Genomic DNA, 13,905 nt, shown 5'->3' on the forward strand with positions numbered 1-13,905 from the left:
TGACTGGGTGGACAGGGATGATGACATCACTCAGTAACAGGTGTGGACACAGTCAATGTGCCCCAGGGTGATGAGTACTGTACTGCATGTTAGTACTGACACACCCTGTTATGTCTGTATGTCTGTCTGTGGATGACCTCAATTCCAGAAGTTCGGTATAAAGTGGTCTATTGTTTTCCCACCAGCTGTGAGCTGTCTCTGTAGGTTTTAGCAGCCCTAGAGGACTTGTGATTGCAACCTGTGTCTCACAACATGTGCCTCCAGGTTTGTCGGTGAAGCTGAGCTCTGGACATACCAATAATACCCACAACTCTTGAGAAATGATGTTCTGTTGGAAGGTACACTCAGAAAAAAGGGTTCCAAAAGGGTTCTTCGGCTGTCCCCATAGGAGAACCATTTTGGTTCCAGGTAAAACCCTTTTGGGTTCCATGTAGAACCCTCTGTGAAAAGGATTCTACATGGAACCCAAAAGGGTTCTACCTGGAACCAAACATGGTTCTTCAAAGGTTTCTCCTATGGGGACAGCTGAAGAATCCTTTTAGGTTCTAGATGGCACCCTTTTTTCTAAGAGTGTAGCAGTTATGATGCCAAAACAGATCTATTGCTGCTTTTCAACTGTAACACCAGTGTTACACTAGTGTATACACCCTTATGATATACTAGGGGCATTGTGTTTCCATAGCTAGGGCTGCCAGTGAGGACTTGTAAAGAGCAGAATCAACAACCCTGTAATCAAAACAGTTTATTTGTGAGAAGGTGTTAAAGTTCACAGTTAGCCATTGTTATGTAAATTAAATCTGCAGTACCAGTGGCTTGGCTTTGGCCCCAAGTGAAACAGGTCCACCGGAACCATGGGCCAGTAAAGCACCGGTGCTGGCCCGCGTAGATTGAAACAGAAAAAGTCTGAGTCTTTTGGGTAAAACACCGGGTTAAATCCTTTTTGGAAATGGGCCATATGTCTGATATAGAGGTCTCCCTTAGGAAAGATGTCTCCTGACCTCAATTGGGCTTCCTGGTTAATTAAAAATACACATTGCTGTGTGTGGTCTCCAGGACTTTAGAGGAAACAAAGTGACTGTTGGTGACCTTTTTACTGACCTCTCACAGGAAGCCAAGAAGAAATACGACAAAGAGACAGAGAAGTACTGTGCTGTACTGGAGAAGCACCTGAGTCTATCAGCAAAGAAGAAAGAAGCACATCTCCATGAAGTAAGCACATACCTTTCCCTTGCTGCAGTAGGTCCATGTTTCCATGAAGTAAGCACATACCTTTCCCTTGCTGCAGTAGGTCCATGTTTCCATGAAGTAAGCACATACCTTTCCCTTGCTGCAGTAGGTCCATGTTTCCATGAAGTAAGCACATACCTTTCCCTTGCTGCAGTAGGTCCATGTTTCCATGAAGTAAGCACATACCTTTCCCTTGCTGCAGTAGGTCCATGTTTCCATGAAGTAAGCACATACCTTTCCCTTGCTGCAGTAGGTCCATGTTTCCATGAAGTAAGTACATACCTTTCCCTTGCTGCAGTAGGTCCATGTTTCCATGAAGTAAGCACATACCTTTCCCTTGCTGCAGTAGGTCCATGTTTCCATGAAGTAAGCACATACCTTTCCCTTGCTGCAGTAGGTCCATGTTTCCATGAAGTAAGTACATACCTTTCCCTTGCTGCAGTAGGTCCATGTTTCCATGAAGTAAGTACATACCTTTCCCTTGCTGCAGTAGGTCCATGTTTACCTTTAAGTGTTGATGTGTTTGTGAGTTGTCTCACTTCAATCCTGAGGTGATGTGTGTGTCCTGAACGTTAGTTCCAACAGAGTCACGTGTGTGTTGTGCAGGCAGACAGTCAGGTGGACCACGTGCGGCAGCATTTCTATGAGGTGTCTCTGGAGTACGTGTTCAAGGTGCAGGAAGTCCAGGAAAGGAAGATGTTTGACTTTGTAGAGCCGGTGAGTGAGAATGCCAACCGCCCTCAGCATCTGCTGTCTTTTACTGTATACTGCTTAGGGTTGCAAAACCCTAGTACCTTTCCCAAAACATCCAGGTTTTTCAGAAATCCTGGTTGGAAGACGTATTTTCTGCTTATTCCCTCCTGAACCTTCCAACCAGGATTTCTGAAAAACCTGGGAATTTGGGGAAAGGTACTGGAGTTTTGCAATCCTACTATTGTGACTGTTCTACTGTGACTGTTCTGCTGTTACTGTTCTACTGTTACTGTTCTATGGTTACTGTTACTGTTCTACTGTTACTGTTGTATGGTTACTATACTACAGTTACTGTTCTACTGTTACTGTTCTACTGTTACTGTTCTATGGTTACTATACTACAGTTACTGTTCAACTGTTACTGTTCAACTGTTACTGTTCTACTGTTACTGTTCAACTGTTACTGTTCAACTGTTACTGTTCAACTGTTACTGTTACTGTTCTACTGTTACTGTTCAACTGTTACTGTTCTACTGTTACTGTTCAACTGTTACTGTTCTACTGTTACTGTTCAACTGTTACTGTTACTGTTCTACTGTTATTGTACTACAGTTAATGTTCTACTGTTACTGTTCTACTGTTACTGTTCAACTGTTACTGTTCTACTGTTACTGTTCAACTGTTACTGTTACTGTTCTACTGTTATTGTACTACAGTTAATGTTCTACTGTTACTGTTCTACTGTTACTGTTTCACTGTTACTGTTCTACTGTTACTGTTCTACTGTTACTGTTCTACTGTTACTGTTACTGTTTTATGGTTACTGTTCTACTGTTACTGTTCTACTGTTACTGTTCTACTGTTACTGTTTTATGGTTACTGTTCTACTGTTACTGTTCAACTGTTACTGTTCTACTGTTACTGTTCAACTGTTACTGTTCTACTGTTATTGTACTACAGTTAATGTTCTACTGTTACTGTTCTACTGTTACTGTTTCACTGTTACTGTTTCACTGTTACTGTTCTACTGTTACTGTTCTACTGTTACTGTTCTATGGTTACTGTTCTACTGTTACTGTTCTACTGTTACTGTTTTATGGTTACTGTTCTACTGTTACTGTTCAACTGTTACTGTTACTACTGTTGCTTTACTACTGTTACTGTTAAACTGTTACTGTACTACACTTACTGTTCTACTGTTACTGTTCTACTGTTACTGTACTACTTTTACTACTGTTACTGTACTACTGTTACTGTACTACTGTTACTGTTCTACTGTTACTGTACTACTGTTACTGTACTACTGTTCTGCTGTTACTGTTCTACTGTGACTGTTCTACTGTTACTGTACTACTGTTACTGTACTACTGTTACTGTACTACTGTTCTGCTGTTACTGTTCTACTGTGACTGTTCTACTGTTACTGTTCTACTGTTACTGTACTACTGTTCTGCTGTTACTACTGTTGCTTTACTACTGTTACTGTTAAACTGTTACTGTACTACACTTACTGTTCTACTGTTATTGTTCTACTGTTACTGTACTACTGTTACTGTACTACTGTTCTACAGTTACTGCTCTACTGTTACTGTTCTACTGTTACTGTTCTACTGTTACTGTTACTGTTTTATGGTTACTGTTCTACTGTGACTGTTCTACTGTTACCGTACCATAGGTACTGTTCTACTGTTACTATTCTACATTTACTGTTCTACAGTTACTACTGTTACTGTACTACTGTTACTGTACTACTGTTAGTGTACTACTGTTACTACTGTTGCTGTACTACTGGTACTACTGGTACTACTGTTACTACTGTTACTGTTAAATTGTTACTGTACTACAGTTACTGTTCTACTGTTACTGTTCTACTGTTACTGTACTACTTTTATTACTGTTACTGTACCACTGTTTCTGTTCTGCTGTTACTGTTCTACTGTTACTGTTCTACTGTTACTGTACTACTGTTCTACTGTGACTGTTCTACTGTTGCTGTTCTACTGTTACTGTTCTACTGTTACTCTACTACTGTTACTATTGTTACTGTACTATTGTTACTACTGTTACTGTACTACTGTTACTATACTACTGTTACTGTTCTATAGTTACTGTACTACTGTTAAACTGTTACTTTATTACAGTTACTAATGTTTCTGTACTTCTGTTACTGTTCTACTGTTACTGTTCTACTGTTACTGTTTTATGGTTACTGTTCTACTGTGACTGTTCTACTGTTACTGTACTATAGATACTGTTCTAGTGTTACTATTCTACATTTACTGTTCTTCTGTTACTATACTACAGTTACTGTTCTACTGTGACTGTTCTACTGTTACTGTACTATAGATACTGTTCTAGTGTTACTATTCTACATTTACTGTTCTTCTTTTACTATACTACAGTTACTGTTCTACTGTGACTGTTCTACTGTTACTGTACTATAGATACTGTTCTAGTGTTACTATTCTACATTTACTGTTCTTCTGTTACTATACTATAGTTACTGTTCTACTGTTGCTATACTACGTTTACTGCTCTACTGTTACTGTTCTACTGTTACTGTACTACTATTACTGTTCTATGGTTACTTTTCTACTGTTCTGTTAGGCTGTTACTGTTTTACTGTTACTGTACTACTGTTACTTTATTACTGTCATTGTTCTGTGGTTACTGTTGAACTGTTACTGTACTAATGTTACTACTGTTACTGTACTACTGTTACTGTACTACATTTACTGTACTATTGTTACTTTACTACTGTACTACTGTTACTCTACTACAGTTACTGTACTACAGTTACTGTTACTGTTCTACAGTTACTGTACTCCTGTTAGTGTACTACTGTTACTACTCTTGCTGTACTACTGTTACTACTGTTACTGTTAAACTGTTACTGCACTACAGTTACTGTTCTACTGTTGCTGTACTACTTTTACTACTGTTACTGTACTACTGTTGCTGTTCTGCTGTTACTGTTCTACTGTTACTGTACTGCTTTTACTACTGTTACTGTACTACTGTTACTGTTCTGCTTTTACTGTTCTACTGTTACTATACTACAGTTACTGTTTTAATATTCTGTTGTTACTGTTCTACTGTTACTGTTCAACTGTTACTGTTACTGTTCTACTGTTACTGTTCAACTGTTACTGTTCTACTGTTACTGTTCAACTGTTACTGTTCTACTGTTACTGTTCAACTGTTACTGTTACTGTTCTACTGTTATTGTACTACAGTTAATGTTCTACTGTTACTGTTCTACTGTTACTGTTTCACTGTTACTGTTCTACTGTTACTGTTCTACTGTTACTGTTCTACTGTTACTGTTACTGTTTTATGGTTACTGTTCTACTGTTACTGTTCTACTGTTACTGTTCTACTGTTACTGTTTTATGGTTACTGTTCTACTGTTACTGTTCTACTGTTACTGTTCAACTGTTACTGTTCTACTGTTACTGTTCAACTGTTACTGTTCTACTGTTATTGTACTACAGTTAATGTTCTACTGTTACTGTTCTACTGTTACTGTTTCACTGTTAGTGTTTCACTGTTACTGTTCTACTGTTACTGTTCTACTGTTACTGTTCTATGGTTACTGTTCTACTGTTACTGTTCTACTGTTACTGTTTTATGGTTACTGTTCTACTGTTACTGTTCAACTGTTACTGTTACTACTGTTGCTTTACTACTGTTACTGTTAAACTGTTACTGTACTACACTTACTGTTCTACTGTTACTGTTCTACTGTTACTGTACTACTTTTACTACTGTTACTGTACTACTGTTACTGTACTACTGTTACTGTTCTACTGTTACTGTACTACTGTTACTGTACTACTGTTCTGCTGTTACTGTTCTACTGTGACTGTTCTACTGTTACTGTACTACTGTTACTGTACTACTGTTCTGCTGTTACTGTTCTACTGTGACTGTTCTACTGTTACTGTTCTACTGTTACTGTACTACTGTTCTGCTGTTACTGTTCTACTGTGACTGTTCTACTGTTACTGTACTATAGTTACTGTTCTACTGTTACTACTGTTGCTTTACTACTGTTACTGTTAAACTGTTACTGTACTACACTTACTGTTCTACTGTTATTGTTCTACTGTTACTGTACTACTGTTACTGTACTACTGTTCTACAGTTACTGCTCTACTGTTACTGTTCTACTGTTACTGTTCTACTGTTACTGTTACTGTTTTATGGTTACTGTTCTACTGTGACTGTTCTACTGTTACCGTACCATAGGTACTGTTCTACTGTTACTATTCTACATTTACTGTTCTACAGTTACTACTGTTACTGTACTACAGTTACTGTACTACTGTTAGTGTACTACTGTTACTACTGTTGCTGTACTACTGGTACTACTGTTACTACTGTTACTGTTAAACTGTTACTGTACTACAGTTACTGTTCTACTGTTACTGTTGTACTGTTACTACTGTGGCTGTACTACTATTACTACTGTTACTGTTAAACTGTTACTGTACTACAGTTACTGTTCTACTGTTACTGTTCTACTGTTACTACTGTGGCTGTACTACTGGTACTACTGTTACTGTACTACTGTTACTGTTAAATTGTTACTGTACTACAGTTACTGTTCTACTGTTACTGTTCTACTGTTACTGTACTACTTTTATTACTGTTACTGTACCACTGTTTCTGTTCTGCTGTTACTGTTCTACTGTTACTGTTCTACTGTTACTGTACTACTGTTCTACTGTGACTGTTCTACTGTTGCTGTTCTACTGTTACTGTTCTACTGTTACTCTACTACTGTTACTATTGTTACTGTACTATTGTTACTACTGTTACTGTACTACTGTTACTATACTACTGTTACTGTTCTATAGTTACTGTACTACTGTTAAACTGTTACTTTATTACAGTTACTAATGTTTCTGTACTTCTGTTACTGTTCTACTGTTACTGTTCTACTGTTACTGTTTTATGGTTACTGTTCTACTGTGACTGTTCTACTGTTACTGTACTATAGATACTGTTCTAGTGTTACTATTCTACATTTACTGTTCTTCTTTTACTATACTACAGTTACTGTTCTACTGTGACTGTTCTACTGTTACTGTACTATAGATACTGTTCTAGTGTTACTATTCTACATTTACTGTTCTTCTGTTACTATACTATAGTTACTGTTCTACTGTTGCTATACTACGTTTACTGCTCTACTGTTACTGTTCTACTGTTACTGTACTACTGTTACTGTACTACTATTACTGTTCTATGGTTACTTTTCTACTGTTCTGTTAGGCTGTTACTGTTTTACTGTTACTGTACTACTGTTACTTTATTACTGTCATTGTTCTGTGGTTACTGTTGAACTGTTACTGTACTAATGTTACTACTGTTACTGTACTACTGTTACTGTACTACATTTACTGTACTATTGTTACTTTACTACTGTACTACTGTTACTCTACTACAGTTACTGTACTACAGTTACTGTTACTGTTCTACAGTTACTGTACTCCTGTTAGTGTACTACTGTTACTACTCTTGCTGTACTACTGTTACTACTGTTACTGTTAAACTGTTACTGCACTACAGTTACTGTTCTACTGTTGCTGTACTACTTTTACTACTGTTACTGTACTACTGTTGCTGTTCTGCTGTTACTGTTCTACTGTTACTGTACTGCTTTTACTACTGTTACTGTACTACTGTTACTGTTCTGCTTTTACTGTTCTACTGTTACTATACTACAGTTACTGTTTTAATATTCTGTTGTTACTGTTCTACTGTTACTGTTCTACTGTTACTGTACTGCTGTTCTACTGTCACTGTTCTACTGTTGCTGTTCTGTTGTTACTGTTCTATGGTTACTGTACTACTGTTAAACTGTTACTTTATTACAGTTACTAATGTTACTGTACTACTATTCTACTGTTACTGTTCTACTGTTACTGTACTACTGTTCTACTGTGACTGTTCTACTGTTGCTGTTCTGTTGTTACTGTTCTATGGTTACTGTACTACTGTTAAACTGTTACTTTATTACAGTTACTAATGTTACTGTACTACTATTCTATTGTTACTGTTCTACTGTTACTGTTCTACTGTTACTGTTCTACAGTTCTACTGTTACTGTACTACTGTTCTACAGTTACTGTTCTACTGTTACTGTTTTACTGTTACTGTACTACTTTTATTACTGTTACTGTACCACTGTTTCTGTTCTGCTGTTACTGTTCTACTGTTACTGTTCTACTGTTACTGTACTACTGTTCTACTGTGACTGTTCTACTGTTGCTGTTCTACTGTTACTGTTCTACTGTTACTCTACTACTGTTACTATTGTTACTGTACTATTGTTACTACTGTTACTGTACTACTGTTACTATACTACTGTTACTGTTCTATAGTTACTGTACTACTGTTAAACTGTTACTTTATTACAGTTACTAATGTTTCTGTACTTCTGTTACTGTTCTACTGTTACTGTTTCATGGTTACTGTTCTACTGTGACTGTTCTACTGTTACTGTACTATAGATACTGTTCTAGTGTTACTATTCTACATTTACTGTTCTTCTTTTACTATACTACAGTTACTGTTCTACTGTGACTGTTCTACTGTTACTGTACTATAGATACTGTTCTAGTGTTACTATTCTACATTTACTGTTCTTCTGTTACTATACTATAGTTACTGTTCTACTGTTGCTATACTACGTTTACTGCTCTACTGTTACTGTTCTACTGTTACTGTACTACTGTTACTGTACTACTATTACTGTTCTATGGTTACTTTTCTACTGTTCTGTTCGGCTGTTACTGTTTTACTGTTGCTGTACTACTGTTACTGTACTACAATTACTGTACTACTGTTGCTACTGTTACTGTACTACTGTTACTTTATTACTGTCATTGTTCTGTGGTTACTGTTGAACTGTTACTGTACTAATGTTACTACTGTTACTGTACTACTGTTACTGTACTACATTTACTGTACTATTGTTACTTTACTACTGTACTACTGTTACTCTACTACAGTTACTGTACTACAGTTACTGTTACTGTTCTACAGTTACTGTACTCCTGTTAGTGTACTACTGTTACTACTCTTGCTGTACTACTGTTACTACTGTTACTGTTAAACTGTTACTGCACTACAGTTACTGTTCTACTGTTGCTGTACTACTTTTACTACTGTTACTGTACTACTGTTGCTGTTCTGCTGTTACTGTTCTACTGTTACTGTACTGCTTTTACTACTGTTACTGTACTACTGTTACTGTTCTGCTTTTACTGTTCTACTGTTACTATACTACAGTTACTGTTTTAATATTCTGTTGTTACTGTTCTACTGTTACTGTTCTACTGTTACTGTACTACTGTTCTACTGTGACTGTTCTACTGTTGCTGTTCTGTTGTTACTGTTCTATGGTTACTGTACTACTGTTAAACTGTTACTTTATTACAGTTACTAATGTTACTGTACTACTATTCTACTGTTACTGTTCTACTGTTACTGTTCTACTGTTACTGTTCTACAGTACTACTGTTACTGTACTACTGTTCTACTGTTACTGTTCTACTGTTACTGTTCTACTGTTACTGTTCTACTGTTACTGTGCTACTATTCTACTGTTACTGTTCTACTGTTACTGTTCTACTCTTCTACTCTTACTGTACTACTGTTACTGTTCTACTGTTACTGAACTTCTGGTCTACTATTACTGTATTACTGTTACTGTTCTACTGTTACTGTTTTACTGTTACTATTCTACTGTTTCTGTACTACAGTTCTTCTGTTACTGTTCTACTGTTACTGTTCTACTGTTACTGTTCTACTGCTACTGGTCTACTGTTCTAATGTTACTCTTCTACTATTACTGTTCTACTGTTCTACTGTTACTGTACTTCTGTTCTACTGTTACTGTACTACTGTTACTGTACTACCGTTAAAGTACTACTGCTGCATTTCTACTGTTACTGTTCTACTGTTACTGTACTACTGTTACTGTACTACTGTTGCTGTTATACTGTTACTGTTCTACTGTTACTGTACTACTTGTCTACTGTTACTGTACTACTGTTACTGTTCTACTGTTCTACTGTTACTTTTCTACTGTTACTGTTCTACTGTTACTGTACTACTTGTCTAGTGTTACTGTACTACTGTTACTGTTCTACTGTTACTGTACTACAGTTACTGTTCTACTGTTACTGTTCTACTGTTACTTTTCTACTGTTACTGTTCTACTGTTACTGTACTACTTGTCTAGTGTTACTGTACTACTATTACTGTACTTCTGTTACTGTACTACTGTTACTGTTCTACTGTTACTGTACTACTGTTACTGTTCTACTGTTACTGTACTACAGTTACTGTTCTACTGTTGCTGTACTACTGTTACAGTTCTACTGTTACTGTACTGCTGTTCTACAGTTACTGTTCTACTGTTACTGTTCTACTGTTGCTGTATTACTGTAGCTGTACTACTGTTACTGTACTACTGTTCTACTGTTACTGTACTACTGTTACTGTACTACTGTTACTTTACTACTGTCGCTGTTCTTCTGTTATTGTTCTACTGTTACTGTTCTACTGTTCTACTGTTACTGTACTACTGTTACTGTTCTACTGTTACTGTACTACCGTTAAAGTACCACTGCTGCATTTCTACTGTTACTGTTCTACTGTTACTGTACTACTGTTACTGTACTACTGTTACAGTACTACTTGTTCTGTTCTACTGATACTGTTCTACTGTTACTGTACTACTGTTCTACTGTTACTGTACTAATGTTACTGTACTACTGTTACAGTACTACTGTTGCTGTTCTACTGTTACTGTTGTACTTTCTTTTCTACTTTTACTGTTTACAGTTACTGTTCTGCTGTTATTGTTCTACTGTTACTGTTCTACTGTGACTGTTCTACTGTTGCTGTTCTACTGTTACTGTTCTACTGTTACTCTACTACTGTTACTATTGTTACTGTACTATTGTTACTACTGTTACTGTACTACTGTTACTATACTACTGTTACTGTTCTATAGTTACTGTACTACTGTTAAACTGTTACTTTATTACAGTTACTAATGTTTCTGTACTTCTGTTACTGTTCTACTGTGACTGTTCTACTGTTACTGTACTATAGATACTGTTCTAGTGTTACTATTCTACATTTACTGTTCTTCTGTTACTATACTATAGTTACTGTTCTACTGTTGCTATACTTCGTTTACTGCTCTACTGTTACTGTTCTACTGTTACTGTACTACTGTTACTGTACTACTATTACTGTTCTATGGTTACTTTTCTACTGTTCTGTTAGGCTGTTACTGTTTTACTGTTACTGTACTATTGTTGCTACTGTTACTGTACTACTGTTACTTTATTACTGTCATTGTTCTGTGGTTACTGTTGAACTGTTACTGTACTAATGTTACTACTGTTACTGTACTACTGTTACTGTACTACATTTACTGTACTATTGTTACTTTACTACTGTACTACTGTTACTCTACTACAGTTACTGTACTACAGTTACTGTTACTGTTCTACAGTTACTGTACTCCTGTTAGTGTACTACTGTTACTACTCTTGCTGTACTACTGTTACTACTGTTACTGTTAAACTGTTACTGCACTACAGTTACTGTTCTACTGTTGCTGTACTACTTTTACTACTGTTACTGTACTACTGTTGCTGTTCTGCTGTTACTGTTCTACTGTTACTGTACTGCTTTTACTACTGTTACTGTACTACTGTTACTGTTCTGCTTTTACTGTTCTATTGTTACTATACTACAGTTACTGTTTTAATATTCTGTTGTTACTGTTCTACTGTTACTGTTCTACTGTTACTGTACTACTGTTCTACTGTGACTGTTCTACTGTTGCTGTTCTGTTGTTACTGTTCTATGGTTACTGTACTACTGTTAAACTGTTACTTTATAACAGTTACTAATGTTACTGTACTACTATTCTACTGTTACTGTTCTACTGTTACTGTTCTACTGTTACTGTTCTACAGTTCTACTGTTACTGTACTACTGTTCTACTGTTACTGTTCTACTGTTACTGTTTTACAGTTACTGTTCTACTGTTACTGTTCTACTGTTACTGTGCTACTATTCTACTGTTACTGTACTACTGTTACTGTTCTACTGTTACTGTTCTACTCTTCTACTCTTACTGTACTACTGTTACTGTTCTACTGTTACTGTTTTACTGTTACTGTATTTCTGGTCTACTATTACTGTATTACTGTTACTGTTCTACTGTTACTGTTTTACTGTTACTATTCTACTGTTTCTGTACTACTGTTCTTCTGTTACTGTTCTACTGTTACTGTTCTACTGTTACTGTTCTACTGTTCTACTGTTACTGTACTTCTGTTCTACTGTTACTGTACTACTGTTACTGTACTACCGTTAAAGTACTACTGCTTCATTTCTACTGTTACTGTTCTACTGTTACTGTACTACTGTTACTGTACTACTGTTGGTGTTATACTGTACTACTGTTACTGTACTACTTGTCTACTGTTACTGTACTACTGTTACTGTTCTACTGTTCTACTGTTACTTTTCTACTGTTACTGTTCTACTGTTACTGTACTACTTGTCTACTGTTACTGTACTACTGTTACTGTTCTACTGTTACTGTACTACAGTTACTGTTCTACTGTTACTGTTCTACTGTTACTGTTCTACTGTTACTGTACTACTGTTACTGTTCTACTGTTACTGTACTGCTGTTACTGTACTACTGTTACAGTACTACTTGTTCTGTTCTACTGATACTGTTCTACTGTTACTGTACTACTGTTCTACTGTTACTGTACTAATGTTACTGGACTACTGTTACAGTACTACTGTTGCTGTTCTACTGTTACTGTTGTACTTTCTTTTCTACTTTTACTGTTTACAGTTACTGTTCTGCTGTTATTGTTCTACTGTTACTGTTCTACAGTAACTGTTCTACTGTTACTGTTCTACTGTTACTGTTCTACTGTTCTGCTTTTCTACTGTTACTGTTCTACTGTTACTGTTCTACTGTTACTGTACTTCTGTTCTACTGTTACTGTACTACTGTTACTGTACTACTGTTAAAGTACTACTGCTGCTGTACTACTGTTACTGTTCTACTGTTACTGTTCTACTGTTGCTGTACTACTGTTACTGTTCTTCTGTTACTGTTCTACTGTTCTTCTGTTACTGTTCTACTGTTGCTGTTCTACTGTTGCTGTACTACTGTTACTTTTCTACTGTTACTGTACTACTGTTCTACTTCGTCTACTGCCTGCTCTACTGCCTGTACTGTTACTGTACTACTGTCACTGTTCTAATGTTACTGTACTACTGTTCTACTGTTACTGTACTACTGTTACTGTTCTTCTGTTACTGTTCTACTGTTGCTGTACTACTGTTACAGTTCTACTGTTACTGTACTGCTGTTCTACTGTTACTGTTCTACTGTTACTGTTCTACTGTTGTTGTATTACTGTAGCTGTACTACTGTTACTGTTCTACTGTTACTGTACTACTTGTCTACTGTTGCTGTACTACTGTTACAGTTCTACTGTTACTGTACTGCTGTTCTACTGTTACTGTTCTACTGTTACTGTTCTACTGTTGCTGTATTACTGTAGCTGTACTACTGTTACTGTTCTACTGTTACTGTACTACTGTTCTACTGTTACTGTACTACTGTTACTGTACTACTGTTACTTTACCACTGTCGCTGTTCTTCTGTTATTGTTCTACTGTTACTGTTCTACTGTTCTACTGTTACTGTACTACTGTTACTGTTCTACTGTTACTGTTCTACTGTTTCTGTACTACTGTTACAGTTCTACTGTTACTGTACTGCTGTTTAACTGTTACTGTTCTACTGTTACTGTTCTACTGTTTCTGTATTACTGTTGCTGTACTACTGTTACTGTTCTACTTTTACTGTACTACTGTTCTATTGTTACTGTTCTACTGTTGCTGTTCTACTGT

General features: G+C 36.4%; 1 protein-coding gene across 1 annotated transcript in view; it reads left to right on the plus strand.

The window, feature by feature from the left end:
- LOC106603859 (rho GTPase-activating protein 26) overlaps positions 1 to 13,905 on the plus strand; it is a 160,935-nt gene that overhangs the window by 73,823 nt on the left and 73,207 nt on the right. Inside the window, exons 5-6 of the mRNA XM_082974755.1 lie at positions 1,108 to 1,209; positions 1,834 to 1,944. Of these exons, the coding sequence (XP_082830881.1) occupies positions 1,108 to 1,209; positions 1,834 to 1,944 (213 nt within the window). The remainder of the gene's footprint in view (positions 1 to 1,107; positions 1,210 to 1,833; positions 1,945 to 13,905) is intronic.

This window comes from Salmo salar, chromosome 04 (genome assembly GCF_965601325.2).
Source record: "Salmo salar chromosome 04, fSalSal1, whole genome shotgun sequence".
Taxonomy (NCBI): domain Eukaryota; kingdom Metazoa; phylum Chordata; class Actinopteri; order Salmoniformes; family Salmonidae; genus Salmo; species Salmo salar.